Source organism: Gossypium hirsutum, chromosome D06, assembly GCF_007990345.1.
Source record: "Gossypium hirsutum isolate 1008001.06 chromosome D06, Gossypium_hirsutum_v2.1, whole genome shotgun sequence".
Taxonomy (NCBI): Eukaryota; Viridiplantae; Streptophyta; class Magnoliopsida; order Malvales; family Malvaceae; genus Gossypium; species Gossypium hirsutum.
This window is the reverse complement of record NC_053442.1, coordinates 5,875,636-5,894,723: the sequence shown is the minus strand read 5'-3', so window position 1 is coordinate 5,894,723 and position 19,088 is coordinate 5,875,636. Positions and strand designations below refer to the sequence as shown.

The window sequence follows — 19,088 nt, the reverse complement described above, 5'->3', positions numbered from 1 at the left end:
CTACTGATTTTGATCCCAATACGTCTGATCACCATTAGAAAGATCAAGCAACGTCGTCCCTTGATCTCCACTCCCTTCCCAATCCAACGGTCCAAATCCTCCACAATCTCCACCCTTAGATCTATTATCCAAATTTGCTAACTCAATCTCTACCGTTGGATCAAGCAATCCCATTGTGAGTTCCTCCACTCCCGTGCTCACCATTTTTGGCTGCTGTTGCAGTTGCTGCCATTGTCCTTGCTCACTGAATAAATTACCGAAACCAAACGGCACCGTTTTATTGTTCGACCAAGTCATCAAGCTCGTAAAACTCTCCATCTCAGTAAACCCTAAATCATTAGGACTTTCGTAAAATTTCGAATCGCTTACGTTTATCAAGCTCGAATGAGACGTTACCGCCGGAGCCGCTTCGGCGGTGCTGCTGCCGGAGTCATTATTATTATTCGTCGCTGGTACGTTAAAATTGGTTGCGGTAAAACTGGAACTCTCGCTGCTGGAATGAGTATTCTCTTTAAGTTGATTACAGTGTTGCTGCTGGAGGAGCTGTGGCTGTACAGCGGTGGCGGCGACTGTGATGGTTGCGGATGGTTTGATTTTCGAGTGCCTGGCTTTACGACAACCGCCGACGACGGGGACGTTTCGAAGTACGCCACCTTTCGTCCAGTAACGACGGCAGCTCTTACAGAAATAACGTGGCCGAGAGAGGTTGTAGCTGTTGTAGTAACAGAATTTTGTATTGAGAGAGTCGCAGCGGGGACACTCGAGTGCTTGGTGGTTCTGCGGCCGCAACCTACCGTAACAGAGTCCTCCGCCGCCGCTGAATATATGGCCACCTCCAATCGAGTGGGTGTCTTGCATTGCTCACAACTTTCGCTCCAAAAAAATGAAAACTCAATTTGTTGAATAAAGCACAGAAGAATTTGAGCTATTGTCTTTGCAAATATTGTTTTGCATATATCTTCTAGAAATAAAACGGTATACAATTACCAAATTAACCCTCTTTCGTAAACGAAATTACATATACGTGCTTAGGGTCGTGGCTTAATTTTTAACTACATAAATTCAAGCTAAATAAATCATGTGAAATCATATTTTAAATAAACTCTTTTTATAAATATTTTAAATAAAAATTATTTGATTCATTATAATAATGTAAAATTAAATTAATTCATTTAATAATTAAAATATGTTGATTGAATTTTAATTCGATTAGTATTAATATTATTTGAAGATTAAGAAAAATTATGAGTAATTTTAAGTACTTTATAAAAAATCAAAACAGCTACTTAGCATATATATTTTAGGGCGTGAAATCCAAAATTTAATTAGCTATTTGAATTGAATTGAATTTAAAAATCAACCAATATATTGATTCAAACATGAAATTAGTTGAATCCATCATTTAAAAAAATTAAAAACTATTTAAAAATATATAATTTAACTTATTAAAACAATCGCAACGAGTCACTGTATCAGCTTTCACGTTAAGTATTTTGTGTCAATGACACATTAAAGAATGGGAAAATTACTTTGTTGACATTTTTCAACTTCCAAATTGCCTGCTCATAAATGGCTCATTTCCTAACCATGCATTATTTTCTCACTTTAATGTATTCAGACGTCAAAGTTTTAAACACACACACACAAATCAATTAAATTGTAACACCCCTTAACGTTAAACCGTCGTCGAAATAGGGTTACGAGGCAACGGATAATTTACAAATAATTCTTAAATAAATAACAAACATATTATAATATAATCATAAATTCATATAAATTTTTGCTAATTGACTTCATTCATTTTTTAAAAAAAATTCAATATGACCCATTTATAAATATTTAACCTTGCCTACAATTTCAAATTGCAACCAATTCAAAATCAATATCACAATCCATACAATTTCATATTCAAATACACCTAAACATGTCCTAAACATCAACTTAGTAATTTACTAAATAAACATTCGCATATATTGTTTAAATTAATAAACTTCATTCATTCTATTTCAACTTGTTACCAAATATACCAAATATGTTATGATAATTCTATTTCCATTTCATTAAACCAAGTATCAAAATATCATTTTAGTATCAATTTCAACCAAAAGCATAAGACATTTTCAAGTGACCAATATAACACCTAAGTACATGTCACTTTACCAAAAGAAAGATTACATCACTAAATTTTGTGCTGGAGTCGGGATCGCTCAGGATGTTGAACCGGAACCTTAATTTCTACTAACCTGCGCACGGAAACAGCCGTACACTGAGTATACATATACTCAGTGGTATTACCATAATTCAAATTATAATATAATAACCAAGTAAATTAAATCATATAACTTTAAAATTTACCAAACTAATTCATTTATATAACTTTCCATTTTTCAATATTTACAATTCAATTTAGCTTTTCATTAGTTAACATCATATACTTTCTCATTGAACCATTATTTATCTCGTGAATATTTAGTTCATGCTTTCCATTCGCATTTTCATATTCAATTCACATTCCACTATCACGTTTTTTTTTCCAATGGTTCAACTGATTCATTTCGTTCGATTCAACTTTTCATTTAATTACCCTTATTAACAGACTCGGACTTTGGCGGATACACAGATCCAACCAAATACACCAAATTGGCACTCAGTGCCTCATCGGATAGTTAGAAGCAAAGTTGACACCCAGTGTCTCATCGGCAAAGCCGAAGAAAGTTGGTACCGAGTACCTCATCGAAACTATCCGAAGAAATGTAGCGACACCCAGTGTCTCATTGACTCGAGGTCGAAGTATCCCTGAACTCTTCCAATCCTATGGCATGCCAACTATATCCAACTCAGCCCGACTAGTTAATAGGGTTTCCAATTCTCAATTCAAAATTCACTTTCAATATCAAATTCACTCTTCCATTCACTAATCAAAATACAATTCAATACTAACACATATTTCTCATTCAATTCAATTTTCTAAATTCAATTCAATAAAGCTACTTACCTCAATATTTTCTTACCATAAAATAAATAAATTTAAAATTAGTATTTAATAATAAATAGCTTGAATTATAGTAATACAAACCCGGATTTGTTCGATTACTCCTCGATAACTTTTTCCTTTCCTTTCGGTGCCGATGCCTCGGGTTTTTTGCTAGCTACGGAAATTAAAATAATTATACTATTAATTACAGCACAAATTATAATAAATAATTGAATTTCTAATCAATTCCTACCTTATTCCCAATTTAATTCTAACTAAGTTTACTTACTTTTCTAATTCAATTCACACTCTATTTCTATTCAAATTTCATCCAAACTCAAATTTAACTATTAAAATTTCAGCATATTTGCCTAATTTCGAATTTTCCTCAATTTAGTCCCAAAAACATAAAACTTATAGCTTACTTCACAATTTAATCCTTTTATCAATTCTAACTTGAAATTCATTCAATTAAATCCCTAATTCATCTTTTTGTTCAACATAAATATACTTGAAAACCTATGAACTCTTAAAATATCAACTTAATTTCAATAAAACCTTGTTCTAAAGCTTTTAAAACATCAAAATTAAGTAAAAGGGACCTAATTGACTTACCAAATTAAACTCCAAGCTTCAAATCCCTAATTTTCTCTTTCTTCTTTTCTTTCCCTTTTTCTTTTCCCCCGTTCGAATGCTTCTCTGTTTGTTCTTTATTTCTTTTATAATTTATTTACTTTATTTTATTTGTTAGCTTAACATATATTAACATATATTTAATATCTATTAAATATTTAATTATATATTCACATTTGTACACCATCAATACCATACAATTGTCATATACTTAACTTATTTATCAAATAAAAATCTCATAATATAATTATTTAATTAATAATTATCTTTTACTTAATTTTCAAGTAAATAAATAAATATAATACAAATGTATATATTCTCATTATTACAATTGTCACTACTTAATTTGTTTATTATACAAAAAATCTCACAATTTAATTATTTATCTCATAAATATTTTTTTAATTTAATTTAATAATAATAAATATCTATTTACTAATTAAATAAAAATATTACAAATGTACATACTTAAATTAATACACTTGGAAAAATCATAATTAATTATCAACTAAAAATCTTATACTAATTATTTAATTATTAAATATCTTTTAATTTAGTAATAATAGATAATAGATAATAAATATCTTATACTTAATTAATAAGAAAATTAAATCTATAAACTACAATTGTATACATATTTTAATTACACATGTATTATTTTATCACCATCAATTTGTCAAAATCATAACTTATTTATCTTATAATATAGTTATTTTAAATTAATTTAATATAATTTATAACTAAAATAATATATTTATATCTTAGATTTTTGTTTTAATATTTGCCGCCTCATATTCCAAATATGGCTTAATTTCCCATTTGATCCTTTATGATTTCTTTTAATCTATAATTCAACTTTTACACCTTATTCTATTTAGTCCTTTTTCCTAATTATTCTTAACTAGACTAAATTCACCTAATTAAAACCTAATTAAGCACTCAACTAAGCTCATAATTACTTCTAATAATTATTTATGACTCCGTTTACTAAGACGGAGGCCCTATAACTCACTTTTTCGGTGCCCGTGAATTTTAGGTCATCACATAAATTACGATACAGTATGAACACATTGACATTGCAGAAATAAGTGGAAACTCTGATGAAATTGATCTTGCATTTATTGCTTGAGTGAACAAGTAAACTGACGGTGTGTTTGTGAGTGTGTGGCACATTAGCTGGTTTTTTACATAAACAAATTAAAAAAAGAATTATATATTGAAATAGGTTGTCAGCTGGATTATTTACGGAAATGATATGTTTTCTTTATTCGTGCCTATCTGACAGGAGCAACTCAATTTTTTATATTAAAATATATAATTTAGAGTATATTAAAAGAAATAATCTAAAAAAATTGATAAGAAAATGTTAAAACATCTGCAAATTAACACTGCTTGTGGAGTAAAAAGATTCATTACTAGTGCACCAAAAACAGTCTCATAAATTGTCTTAGTGTATGAAAAGACACCAAAGCTCATCATTAGACACGCAGAAAACTCTTTCAGAAGAACGACACAAAACAAGGTCAGACACCACATTGAAGATGACAAACCTAAGCTTACTGAGTATTAGTATTCCCTTTAGCCCTTTTCTTCATCTTGCGTTTTATTTTTGAAGAACTTTCACCAACATCTGAGCCAAGCACAAAAGAAATTGGAAGATCAACGCGAATCTTGAAATCATGGCGTGGATTTTTAGCTCCAGAGCTTGGGTGGGTAGTATTTGGAACATGGTTAGTGACTGCATTAGTTTCAACCTCTGTATTGTTATGATTCAGTCTGTTTGCCCCAGCAAGTGTAGTGTCAAAATTGGAATCCTTGGCTTTATTCAAGGCATCATAAAGTTTAGCTTTGGATTTTATGATCTCTAAAACAACAGTCCTGTACCTATCATCAGCTGCATTAGTGATCCAACAAAGAGATGAGAATTTATCCAGCTAATAAGTGGCTTGAAATCAGGGTATGTTTACACGCGTGCATACACATATATATGTTTGAATTTTTTAAATAGAAAAAGAAATATACCAAGAAGTGATTGTATGACGACACGTGCAGCTAATTGTTCAGCTTCCTTCTTGTTTCTACCAGTTTCCCCTCTATAAGTCGCACCATTGAAAACTAAAGTAGACACAAAAAGGGGGAGCACTCCTCCTGACTGAATGGTATTGTATGTTGGCATTTCTAGATTCATCTTCACCACAAATTCATTTAAGACAGACTTGCAAAATACTGTATCCTAGAGCACGAGCAACCAAAAGTTTAGCAAACCCCAAAGCAATTATCATACTTCTATTTGATATGCAAGTCTGATATACCTATTTAAGAATCCTTAGTTATAGAAAACATTTTTCATTTCCTATTCTCATTTACACTTTAATGCCTCATTTGGTTATCTAATGTATTTAACATAACGAATCGCTTAATTACCACGTAAGTATTAAAATAGTTAGTCAAAAAATTAAGAATAATTAGTATAAGTTTATACTAGAAATAAGAAGGGTGAGTAAAACTCTTGTAAAAAAAGATCACTTCAAAATAAGTAAAAGAATTTCCTTCCTTTCGCTCAAAACAAGTCATGAGTGTGGCTAAAGATTACCGAGAAAAGTTAATTTATTGCTAACTCATGCACCAAAAAATGTTGAAAAAATAATACTTTTTTCTAAATGTAGAAAAAATAGAAAGATCAAGGGAGATAAATATATTTAAAAATCCAAAAACTAGTTAGAAGTTTATGTCATTTCTAGTAGTGGTTCAATACAATTGAAAATTGCAAAGCAAAGATTTCTAATTTTAAATTGATAATTGAGATAAAAATGGAAAACATTTTTAAAAACTAAACGATGCTTTTTCTGTTCTCCATTCCTTCTATTTGGCTTTCAATAGGGCACATCTTTACTTATTTGCACTCTTCATAGTGTCATCTTCAAGTTTGTATACTCAAAAACAAATTTCCAATATATTTTCTACTAAATAGCAAAAGAATACTACATGGCCAAAAAATTTGCATAATTAGGGTAAAAATTGCATAATATCAAAATAAATAAACCTATTTAAACTGTGTCCTCGCTAAGATATATAATATAAGGAAAACAAATACCTACTAATTTGACTAGTAAGTTTCAAGACAAGCAAACAGTTATGAATAAACGTAAAACATTTAAATGAAGATGTAAGAATGCAACAACCTCACGAATGAGAGGACAACCTTCATCCTTTAACTTTTTTGATATATGTAGCGACCTAAAATTTGGGCACGGGCGCTAGTCGAAGTAATTATTGCAAATTTGAAAACGAAGTTTCGATTTTATTTAAAAAGGGAGTCGCCACCGATCTTTTTTTCTAGGTGTGATCGGACACCTAATAAATTCTCTCTCTTTTTTTTTTAAAAGAAAAATTATTTTTCAAATTTTAAAAAAGAGTGGACTTTAGGTCCACGTCAAAATCCAGAGAAAATTAGGGTTCGGGAGTCGGTTACGCGCGAGGAAGGTATTACCACCCTCGCGATGCCCAAAATTGGAATCTCGTTAAACGTGTGTTGTCTTAATTTTCAAAAATATGAGTTCAAATTAACATTTAATCGTGATCTAATTGAAACATGAGAATTTTTTTAAACACGAGAATTTTGAAGCACGAAAATTCTTGAAACACGAAATTTTTTTGAAAATACGAAAATTTGTGAAACATGAGATTTTTTTATTTTTTTAAAACACGAAAAATTTTGAAAACGCGAAAAGTCAAAAATTTTTGAAATACGAGGAATTTTTTTAAAAAAACACGAAAATTTCTAACACACTAAAATTTTTTAAAACACGGGATTTTTTTGAAACACAGAAATTTTTCGAAAACACGGAAATTTTTGAAACACAAAGTTTTTTTTAAAAAAACACGAAAATTCCTAAAACATGAAAATTTTTGAAAACACAGGATTTTTTGAAACACAAATTATTTTTTAAAAACACGGAAATTTTTGAAACACGAAGTTTTTTTTAAACCGAATATAAAACACGAGAAATTTTGAGAACATGAAAATTTTTGAAACACGATTATTATTTTTTTTAAAAGTACCGTATTTGACACGAATCAATGATATTCACTCCTACATGGCGATGAAACCATCGAATTAGTGTTAAATCAATTCAATTTAATATTTAATCGGGATTCTAATAAAACACGAGAATTTTTATTAAAATTTATTTATTATTATTATTTTTTAAAAAAATGAGAATTTTTGAATATTTTCATTTTTTTAAAAAGGGCGTCCCGTATTTAACACGAGCCATCGATATTCACCCAACATAGCGATGAATTCGATGACTTAATATTAAATCGATTCGTTGCCTTATGCATTAAAATAATTTTTCTATTCTAAAAATGAAATTATTTAAAGTTAAAATTACAATATGAAATAAGCAGAATAATATGAATGCCATAAAAATACTAATTGAATTAAAATGGGATAATATTCAAATTATTGGGCTAAATTTAAAAAAATTAAGAATTTACCAATAGCCCAAATTTATGGGCTTGAAATTTGAGCCTTTCTTTTTTTAGGCCTGCTGCGAATTGGGCCTGGATTACTGCTGTTGGGCCAAATCCGTGTCGGGTCAGGCGGGTCGATTCTACTGACTGGCCTGCTGTACTGCCGGGCTGCTGGGCGGACTGGGCCTGCTGGCTGGCCTGCTGCACTCGGGCTACTGGGTCTGGCGGTTTGGGCTTGCTAGCTAGCGGGCTGGCCTGCTGCTTGGGCTGCTGTGGCCTGCTTCTTTTTTTTTGTTATAATGGCCTACTTTTTTCCTTTTATTTTTATTTTTTTCTTTCTTTTTTCTTTCTCTTTTCTACTTTTCTTCTTATTCAAAACCCTAGCCGCCGCTCATTTCTCCCCTTTCGCCCACTGCCACCGTCGACTCCTTTGTTTGGTGGCGCGGTGGTCCCGACGTTCTCCCCTCCTCCTTTCTCTTCCTATTTTTCTCTTCTCCCTTTCGCTTTCTCTCTTTTCTTCTCTTCTCCCCTTTCCTTTTCTTTTCTTTCTCTTTCGAAAGCTCGAAAGCTAGAGGCGACACCGCCCCTTCCAATCCGCCGCTCGTCGCTCAATCTTCCTCCGCCTTAGGTGGCCGTGGTAAAGGGCCGAAATTTCTTCCTATTTCCTTATTTTGCTACTGTCTTGTTTGCCTCTTTTTTATATTTTCTTTTCTTTTTTGGTTGATTGGGGCTTATAGGTGGTGGTGCGGCAATTGCGGTGGCCGTAGGCGCAGTGGCGGTGAGCGTGGGATCGGCCGAATTTGAGTGTTTTTTTCTTAAAATTTTCCTGCTGTTTTTATTTTTTTTCTTTGGCTGCCCCCCTTTTTTCCTCTTCAATTTTACTTTTTAATGCCTCAATTTTTGTCCTCTTCCTTCTTGTTTTCAGGTGGCAGCAGAGGAGGGGGAGTAAGGCCGATTGGGGGTGTCAGGCGTGGAAGGCGGTGCACGCAAGAACGCAGATTGGGGGCGGTCTTGTCATGCCCAGAAGGACCAAAATGTAACGGGTGCAAAGTTTTTGAGGCAAAAATGCAATTTTAGGAAAATATGGGGCCAAATGTAATTTTTAGAAAGTTTAGGGGTCAAAGTGCAATTTTGAGAAAGTTTAGGGGTTGAAATGTAATTTTAGAAAAGTTTAGAGTCAAAATGTAAATTTCAAAAAGTATAGGGTTAAAATGTAATTTTTATTTTTACATTTTTTCAAAATTTTATTATTACTATTTCATTAATATTTAAAACAAAAATTAAAATTGAGCTAAAACAAACCCAAAATTTAATCCTAATGGGCCCAATCATCGGGTCCATATGAGACCAGCCCGACCCGAAACCCTACCCGGGAAAAATTCAGTTATTACAGCTGCCCCTCTTTGCTCATCTCTGTGAAACAGGGATAGAGCAAAGATTTAAAAGCACTGAATTTTGCTCGATTGTCCAAAATTTTTTTTGTCTATATTTTTTGAAAGCCTGAAATTGAAAATAGCTTGATGTGCGATCCGAAGTTCAACTCACTTCTCAGATTATGAGTTGATCTTTGAAAAATAGATATTGAAAATACCTCAGCATGACTCGAGGCTCAACTCGCCTCTCGCATTATGAGTTGATTTTTTTTTAAAAACAGAAATTTAAAATAAATACCTCGGCATGTGACCCGAAGCTCAACTCACCTCTTGCAATATGAGTTATTTTTTTTTTGAAAAACAGAAATTTAAAAGAAATACCTCAGCATGTGACCCGAGGCTCAACTCACCTCTCGCATTATGAGTTGATGTTTGAAAAAACATGAATTAAATATATCTCGGCATGTGACCCGAGGCTCAACTCACCTCTCGCAATATGAGTTGATTTTTTTTGAAAAGTAAAAATTGAAAAATACCTCGGGATGACCGGAGGCTCAACTCACCTCTCGCAATATGAGTTGAGTTTTTTTTTTTGAAAAATAGAAATTGAAAAATACCTCGGGATGACCCGAGGCTCAACTCACCTCTCGCATTATGAGTTGATTTTTTGAAAAATAAAAATTGAAAGTTATCTCAGGATGACCCGAGGCTCAACTCACCTCCCGCATTATGAGTTGGTTTTTTTTAAAAAATAGAAATTGAAAAATACCTCAGGATGTGACCCGGGGCTCAACTCACCTCTCGTATTATGAGTTGATTTTTTTGAAAAACAGAAATTGAAAAATACCTCAGGATGTGACCCGATGCTCAACTCACCTCTCGCATTATGAGTTGATTTTTGAAAAACAGAAATTGAAAAATACCTCAAGATGTGACTCGAGGCTCAACTCACCTCTCGCAATATAAGTTGATTTTTTTGAAAAACAGAAATTGAAAAATACCTCAGGATGTGACCCAAGGCTCAACTCACCTCTCGCATTATGAGTTGATTTTTTGAAAACCAGAAATTGAAAAATACCTCAGGATGTGACCCAAGGCTCAACTCACCTCTCGCAATATGAGTTGATTTTTTTTGCAAAAATAGAAATTGAAAAATAAATCTTGAAAAAAACAGGGTTTCAAAAAACATCGGGTGAAACTAAAAGCCTTCTTTTTCATTGATTCTGTGCAACTTTCTCCCAAAATTCCTGGCTCTGCTGGGATACCTGTATATGTCATGTATGATGTTATCATGATATGCATGTGTTTGTTCTAAATTCTTTTATGCCTACATGATCATGTTGTGTACCCTGGGCCGTTTGTTACATGCCCCATTTTCGTGAGGGACTGCATTCATTGCCTCAATCTTTGACTTTTCTCTCAGGTTTTGTACTCATCTTCAAGTTTTGCGAGTAATCCACATTTCTTCGTATATCACTCTTTTGCCCCCTGTTGAACTTTTTCTTGCTTTGAGGCCCTCATACTTATTAAATTCTCATCCAGGTAATGCTCAACATTCTTTTTGTTTAGAGTATGTCATCTTACCATTTATCAGTTAAATGAATCAAACACGAGATGCATGAAAAATGGCAAAGTAGACATGAAATAAATACCTCATATTCAAATTATTTCAAAAGCAACAAAGAAAATTGACAAGGAATAGTTCAATAAAGAAAGCATCACAAAGAAAAGAAAGTGAATCCAATGGCTACAAATGCTTTAGATATCCAACGCATGAACTTCTCCACGTTTCTTCGTCCTGGATCTTTTCCGAGCACAGCTTCTCGTGTAAAAGATTTCGAGCTTCTGAGAATGCTTCAAATATTGCAACCTCATCATTCAACTCCCTTTTCAAGTCACTTTGCTCCTTCAAGCCCGAGCCCACTTCATTAGGACGCCCTTTTGGGTTTTCATCCTAATCCTTTTTGTTTATCAACACGCCCTTTTCGGGTTTTCATCTTTATTTTTCTTTCTTTTTTATTTTTTATTTTTTTGTTTTTTTTGTTTTTTTAGGCATAATATTTTTTCACAGCATCTGAGTTCACTGGATTAGGTAATTCTTTCCCATCCATCTCAGTGAGAATTAGAGCCCCCCCTGAGAATGCCGTTTTTACAATATATGGCCCTTCCCAATTTGGTGGCCATTTTCCTCGAAAGTCTTTTTGTATCGGGAGGATTTTTCTTAGTACCAGTTCTCCTTTGCGGAATTCTCTTGGCCGCACCTTTTTATCATGGGCCGTGATCATTCTTTTCTGGTACATCTGTCCGTGACAAATTGCCTTCAAGCGTTTCCCTTCAATAAGGTTTAGCTGATCGTATCGAGCTCGAACCCACTCTGATTCTTCTAGTTTTGACTCCATCAAGACACGTAGGGATGAAATCTCCACTTCGATGGGCAGAACAGCTTCCATTCCGTAAACTAAAGAAAAAGGAGTTGCCCCCGTAGATGTTCGCACAGAAGTGCGGTATGCGTACAAAGCAAATGGTAGCTTCTCGTGCCAGTATTTATATGTCTCAGTCATCTTCCCGATAATCCTCTTAATGTTCTTATTAGCCGCTTCTATTGCTCCATTCATCTTCAGGTGATAGGGTGAAGAATTATGATGCTTTATTTGAAATTGCTCGCATACTTCTTTCATCATCTTGTTGTTCAAATTTAAAGCATTATTTGAAATGATTCTTTCAGGTAGACCGTATCGACATATGATCTCCTTTTTTAAGAACCTACAGACTGCAACCTTCATCACATTAGCAAACGAAGTGGCTTCTACCCATTTTGTGAAGTAGTCTATAACCACAAAGATGAATCGATGTCCATTGGAAGCTTTCGGGGAAATTGGCCTTATAACATCCATACCCCACATAGAAAAAGGCCACGGAGAAGTCATGACATGAAGGGGCGATAGAGCTGCATGAATTTTATCGCCATAAATTTGACATTTGTGGCACTTTCGTGCGTAGCGAATGCAATCTGCTTCCATCGTCAGCCAGTAATAATCAAGTCTCATAATCTGTCTGGCCATGGTGAAACCACTAGCATGCGTTCCACAAATTCCTTCATGAACCTCCTCAAGTTTCTTTCTAGCTTCAACAGTGTCCACGCATCTCAGGAGCACTTGATCTTTTCCCCTTTTGTAGAGAATATCCCCGTCAAGAACAAATCCAATAGCCATTCTTCTGATTGTTCTTTTGTCATTCTCATTTGCCTGCTCGGGGTACATTTGATTCTTGATATACTCCAAGATATCATGGAACCATGGTCGTTCATCTGACTCATCCTCAATACTAAAACAGTGTGCGGGGGTCTCATATATACTCATTTGGATGGGCATTATCTCAGTTTCTCTGTTTGCTTTGAACATCGAAGCCAAGGTGGCCAGGGCATCACACAATTGATTCTCTTCTCGTGGAAAGTAGTTAAAAGTCACTTCTTTGAATTCTTTGACCAATTTCGCAACGAGATCGTGATACCTGACTAATTTTGGATCTCTCACTTCCCAATCTCCACGAATTTGATAAATGACTAATGCTGAGTCCCCGTGTACCTCTAAAATTTCAATTTTCCTCCTAATAGATCCACAGAGTCCCATGATGCAAGCTTCATACTCCGTTATATTATTGGTACAGAAGAAATTCAATCTGGCAGTAAGCGGGTAATGGTCCCCTTCAGGCGACACTAAGACTGCTCCGATTTCATGCCCCAATGCATTTGATGCACCATCAAAGCTCATCTTCCATGACTTCTCTTTTGATGACTCATCCTCTTTTTCTGAAATACACATCAAATCTTCATCTGGGAAATCAAATCTCAAAGGCTCGTATTCCTCCGTTGTTCGACTTGCCAAGAAGTCAGCTATTGCGCTTCCCTTTATCGACTTTTGGCTCACATATACAATGTCATACTCAGTCAATAGGATCTGCCATCGTGCCATTCTCCCTGAGAGTGCAGGTGACTCCATCATGTACTTTATTGGGTCCAATTTCGAAATTAACCATGTCGTATGATACAACATGTATTGTCTGAGCCTTCGAACCATCCAAATCAACGCACAACAATAATTTTCAATTGAAGAGTACTTTGCTTCATATTCTGTGAATTTTTTGCTAAGGTAGTAAATTACCTTTTCTCTTTTCCCCGATTCATCATGTTGTCCCAGTACACAACCCATTGAGTTTTCAAACACGGTCAAGTACAATATTAATGGTTTTCCAAGGGTCGACGGTACTAGTACCAGAGGATTAGATAGATACTGTTTTATCTTATCAAAGGCCACTTGGCACTCCTCGTTCCATTCTCCCGGGTTATGTTTCTGAAGAAGTCAAAAAATTGGGTTGCACTGATTGGTAAGTTGAGCAATAAATCGAGCAATGTAATTCAACCTTCCTAAAAATCCTCAGACTTCTTTCTGTGTGCGCGGGGGAGGCAGTTCTTGTATAGCTTTTATCTTGTCTGGATCAACCTCAATACCTCTCTCACTGACAATGAAACCTAGCAGTTTTCCCGAGGTAGCCCTAAACATACACTTGGCCGGATTAAGCTTCAACTGAAACTTTCTTAACCTTTTTAACAGCTTATGGAGATTCCCAACATGCTCTTTTTCTTCTCGAGATTTTGAAATCATATCATCGACATAAACTTCTATTTCTTTGTGCATCATATCATGGAACAACGTCACTATGACTCTTTGATATGTTGCCCCAGCATTCTTTAATCCGAACGGCATTACCTTATAGCAAAAGGTTCCCCACATTATTATGAATGTAGTTTTCTCCATGTTCTCGAGAGCCATCTTTATCTGGTTATAACCTGAGAAGCCATCCATGAAAGAAAACAGAGAATGCTTTGTCGTATTATCTACCAAAATGTCGATGTGTGGTAAAGGAAAGTTATCCTTAGGGCTTGCTTGATTCAAATCACAATAATCCACGCACATTCGCACCTTGCCATCTTTCTTCGGCACTGGGACTATATTAGCTACCCATTATGGGTACTTGGAGACTTGTAGGAAGCCAGCGTCAAATTGTTTCTTGACTTCTTCTTTTATCTTTAACAGCATTTTGAGTCTCATCCTTCTTAATTTCTGCTGAACGGGCTTTCATTCTGGTCACAGTGGGAGATTATGAACCACAATATCTATTTTCAACCCTGGCATATCTTGGTAAGACCAGGCAAACACATCCTTGTACTCATGGAGCAAGGCGATCAAGTCCCGCCTAGTGTTTTCTGAAATGGAAGTCCCAATCTTCACTTCTTGTTTCTTTTCTTCATTCCTCAAGTTCACTACCTCAACGGGTTCTTGATGGGGTAGGATTTGTTTCTCTTCTTGTTCTACTATTCTCAGTAAGTCAGGAGACGAGACACAATCTTCAACATTTTCGTCAGCTTCGAATTCTCCTAAACAAACAGCTTTCTCAAAATTGATTTCAGGATTCATAACGGGATTATTCATGCCATTGATATCTGAGCACCTGAAAGGTGAATGGAAAAAGGCTATAGAAGAGCATTGAGGTATTGGAATCAACACACAATGATATGAGATGATATGAGACATATGCCGGAAAAGGATATGAATAGAAGGAGTAGTCGCGAAGTTAATGGAAATGAAAAGAACATAACAATATAAAACAAAATGCATCTTCATTAATGTTCATTGAAATGATAAAGAGCAAACATAAGCTCTTACAAAAGGAACCCTACTGTTTAAGGACACACAAAATGAAGGGTTAACATTGGGCATTACTCTGAAGGAGACTTAAAAACTACAAGGAGGTCCACAGCAGTCCAGTTGTTCAAAGCAAATCCAGGAGGACAAGGGCGTATCATTGAAGCATTCATAATTTCATTATTCTCATTGTCAATAGCATTTAGGCTGATATTCTGAAGACTCTTTTCAATCAATAATGTGACTTGCGGATTGTCCTGCCCTGGGTACATCACTCCTACTGATGTAGATGTTCTTGACAAATGAGGATACACCAACGACTCCCATTCTAATTCCCAGCCTGAAGCTCTAGCGATTCTTCTTTCTCGATCCTTTTGCAATTGTTTTCTTCTTTGATGTATATCTAGCTTGAACCCCAAACCGTATCGACCTTTGTGGTGCGTTGGTTTCAAAGCTCTAACCATCCCTTGTTGATATTTTCCCAAGCCTTTCCTCGCTCGAGCTCCTTTTCCCACAGTCAGCTTAATTCCCATCTTGGTATTCCTCGATAGTTTGGGAATGGGGATCTTATTCCCTTCAGCAACAAATGCAGCATTAATAAATTTCAAGGAGCGAAAAGAACATTTTACAGCATCTTCACTTATTTCGATGTAGGGTGTATCAGCAGAGATAGATGCGACGATGCCTTCCTCACCAGCGACAGTGATCAAGCGGCTATCCATAATGAACTTTACTTTCTGATGGAGAGATGAAGGAATTGCCCCAGCAGAATGGATCCAAAGTCTTCCTAAGAGGCAATTGTATGAAGGCGTGATATCCATGACCTAGAACTCGATATTATATGCACATGGCCCCACTTTTAGAGGAATTTCGATCTTTCCCATGACCTCTCGTCGCGTCCCATCAAATGCCCTTACTACAGAATAACAAGGCCTCAGATATGACATATCAACCGGCATCCTAGAAAGCGTGGCCAAAGGCATAACATTGAGTGCAGATCCATTGTCGATGAGCACATTTGGTACTATGTAGCCCTTGCAATTGGTTATGATATGCAATACTTTTATAGAGCCCCTACCATTTGGCAGTATTTCGTCATCACTAAAAGAGATGAAATTATCTGTATTCAGATTATTTGCCCACCTATCAAGCTTTTCCACAGATACATTGTTCACCACATAAGCTTGATTTAACACTTTTAGCAAGGCATTTTGATGTGGCTCCGAGCTCAACAATAAAGACAGTATCGAGATTCGGGCCAACTGCTTGTTTAATTATTCTACAACGCTATATTCACTGTGCTTAATAAACTTTAAGAACTTATGTGCTTCCTCCTCATTCACAGCCTTTTTAACTTCTTGCTCAAGCTGTGTTTCAACATCATCCTCAACCTCATACATTGGTGCTTTTCCTTTTTGACTCGGGCCAACAACTTTCTTCTTTGGTTCAACCGTCTCGGGAGAATAACACCTTCCGCTGCGAGTGAAATGTCCTACTCCACTTACATCTCCATTCATAACTTTTGACTTTTCACCTTCAGGCACAACGATATTGACATCATACTTCTACGACACTGCCTTGTTGTCCTTGTAAGAGAAAGGAGCAGGTACTTTGATTATCAAACTTGGTTTAACTTCTCGACTAACTTCTTCCTTCTTTGCCTCGTAATAAATCACCAAAGGTCTATCGACGCTATAAGGGGAAGCCATCGATTGATTATCAAAGACACATATTTCTCCTTTCTCGGCCCCTTCCACACTATCAAAGACTTTGACCTCCTTGTTATCCATCATGTCCTGAAGTAATTTTCTAAATTCTCTGCAAGATTGGATGTCATGCCCTTTGATGCCATGAAAATCACAGAAATTCTGGTCTTTTTTACTTTCTTCTTTGAGAACCTACTAGGCAGGCAGAGCAAGCCATTTTCAATCATCATCTCCCATACCTTCCGCAAAGGTGTCCTTACTTTGACAACATAACATTTGGCTCACCAATTGTCTTCATTTGCCACCGCATTTACATTCCCGCTAGTATGGTTAGGAAGAGGATTTCCCGTCACATTGCTAACACCATCGAATCACAGAATATCAGCATCGATGAGACGTTGAACCCTCCTTTTAAAGGCAAGACGATTTTCTGTAGAATGCCCCTGATTTCCAGCGTGATACATGCAATTAGAGTTAGGATCATACCACTTCGGGTATGGAGGCTTCAGGGGTGCCATGTAATGTGGGGATATTAATTGTTTTTCCAACAGTTTCGGGTATAATTCTCCATATGATATAGGAATTAGAGTAAACTGAGGTCTTTCAGGATTGGGTCTTGCTGGTCTTTGTTCATTTTTGGGTTGCCTTTGTGTAGGCACGGTGTCTGGTGGGAACACGGTGAATGGTCTTTGGTTATTCATAGCATAAACGGGGTAAGACGGAGGTGCTTGATAGTAAGGATCTTGAGGAGGAAAGTAGAAGTTTGAAGGTGCGCGATAATGAGGTCGTGATTGGGCAGGGTACGAATTGAGGGTACATTGACTCTCGACTCCAACCATATATGCCTTGACGTCCTTTTTCTTTACGGGTACTACCCTCTTCGTACCCTCGGGGCCCTCCATTCTCCCACTTTTGACGGCGTTTTCAATAAGCTCCCAAGATATTACAATATCTGCAAAGTCCTTTGTGGCACTTCCTACCAACTTATCGTAAAATGGCACTTTTAGAGTGTTGATGAAGAGTACCGTTATCTCCGTCTTGGTTAACGAGGGTTCCACCTGAGCCGAGATGTCCCTCCATCTTTGTGCATATTGTCTAAAAGTTTCTGTCGGCTTCTTTTTCATCATTTGTAAAGTTAATCGATCAGGCACCATATCCGATACATGCCTATATAGCTCACAGAATACTGACGCCAAATCCTTCCATGATCAGATTCTCTCTCTACTGAGTTGATTATACCATTGAAGAGTCGAACCAACCAAACTATCTTGAAAGTAGTGTACCAACAATTTATCATCGTTCACATAACCAGTCATCTTTCGACAAAACATAATCAGATGCGCCTTTGGACATCTTGTTCCATCATACTTCTCAAAATCAGGTGCCTTAAATTTTGGGGGTAAAACCAAATCGGGTACCAAACTGAGTTCTTTGGCACTCAAAACAGAGAAAACTTCGACACCATCTACCGCCTTGATCCTCTCTTCTAGGATCCTATATTTATCCTGGGTATTATTGTCATCAATTTTCAGCCTTGCTATTTCTGCAGGATCATCTAAGTCTGGAACGATTGGATCTGAGGGATTAGCCCCAGGGTTCGATACAAACATTCCTTGCCCTAGATGAGCAGATGGAACAGGATGTGGCTCCAGGACTGTAGGTTCCCTTTGGGGATATCCTCTTTGTATTGCGTGTACATGAGGTGGAGTGAATCCCGGAGCATAAAGTGGATCTTGATTAGCTCTTGACTGAGGCGGCTCTATGATATCAGGGCTCTGCATAGGTCTATTTCCTTTGACCAATGCCATCATCATTTCCATCATTTTATTCATTAGATCCCTTTGCTCAGGCGATTCCTCTCGAGACCTTACCATCAAATCTCTTGCCTCTTGCTGCGACTTGGCCAGTTGCTCCTGCAACTCTTTCTGGGTTCTTTCCATCCTTTCCATTCTTTCATTGAGTTCAGCGTCCATAGCTCTAGCTCTTAGGCACGTCCTATAAGAGTGACGTGATTTCAGACTCGTAGTGTAACAACTGTGAAATAGACGGTTTTAGCCTTAGCGAGCAATTAGGATGATATGTACATGCAATGAATGAATGAATGAATAATGAAGGATGAATGTTAATTATACAAAATATATATATGCAAAAAAGGGGTGTTGATTTGAAGATAGCCCTATATTTGGGCGTTTCATTAATCAAAAGAGTTTATTACAAAAAGTTT

General features: G+C 35.9%; 1 protein-coding gene across 1 annotated transcript; it reads right to left on the bottom strand.

Annotated features, from left to right (window-relative positions):
- On the bottom strand, positions 1-858 carry LOC107917433 (dof zinc finger protein DOF5.4). Its single transcript, XM_041096426.1, has one exon. It carries the CDS (start codon positions 856-858, stop codon positions 1-3), a length of 858 nt encoding a protein of 285 aa, XP_040952360.1.
- Between the last annotated feature and the right edge of the window lie 18,230 nt (positions 859-19,088).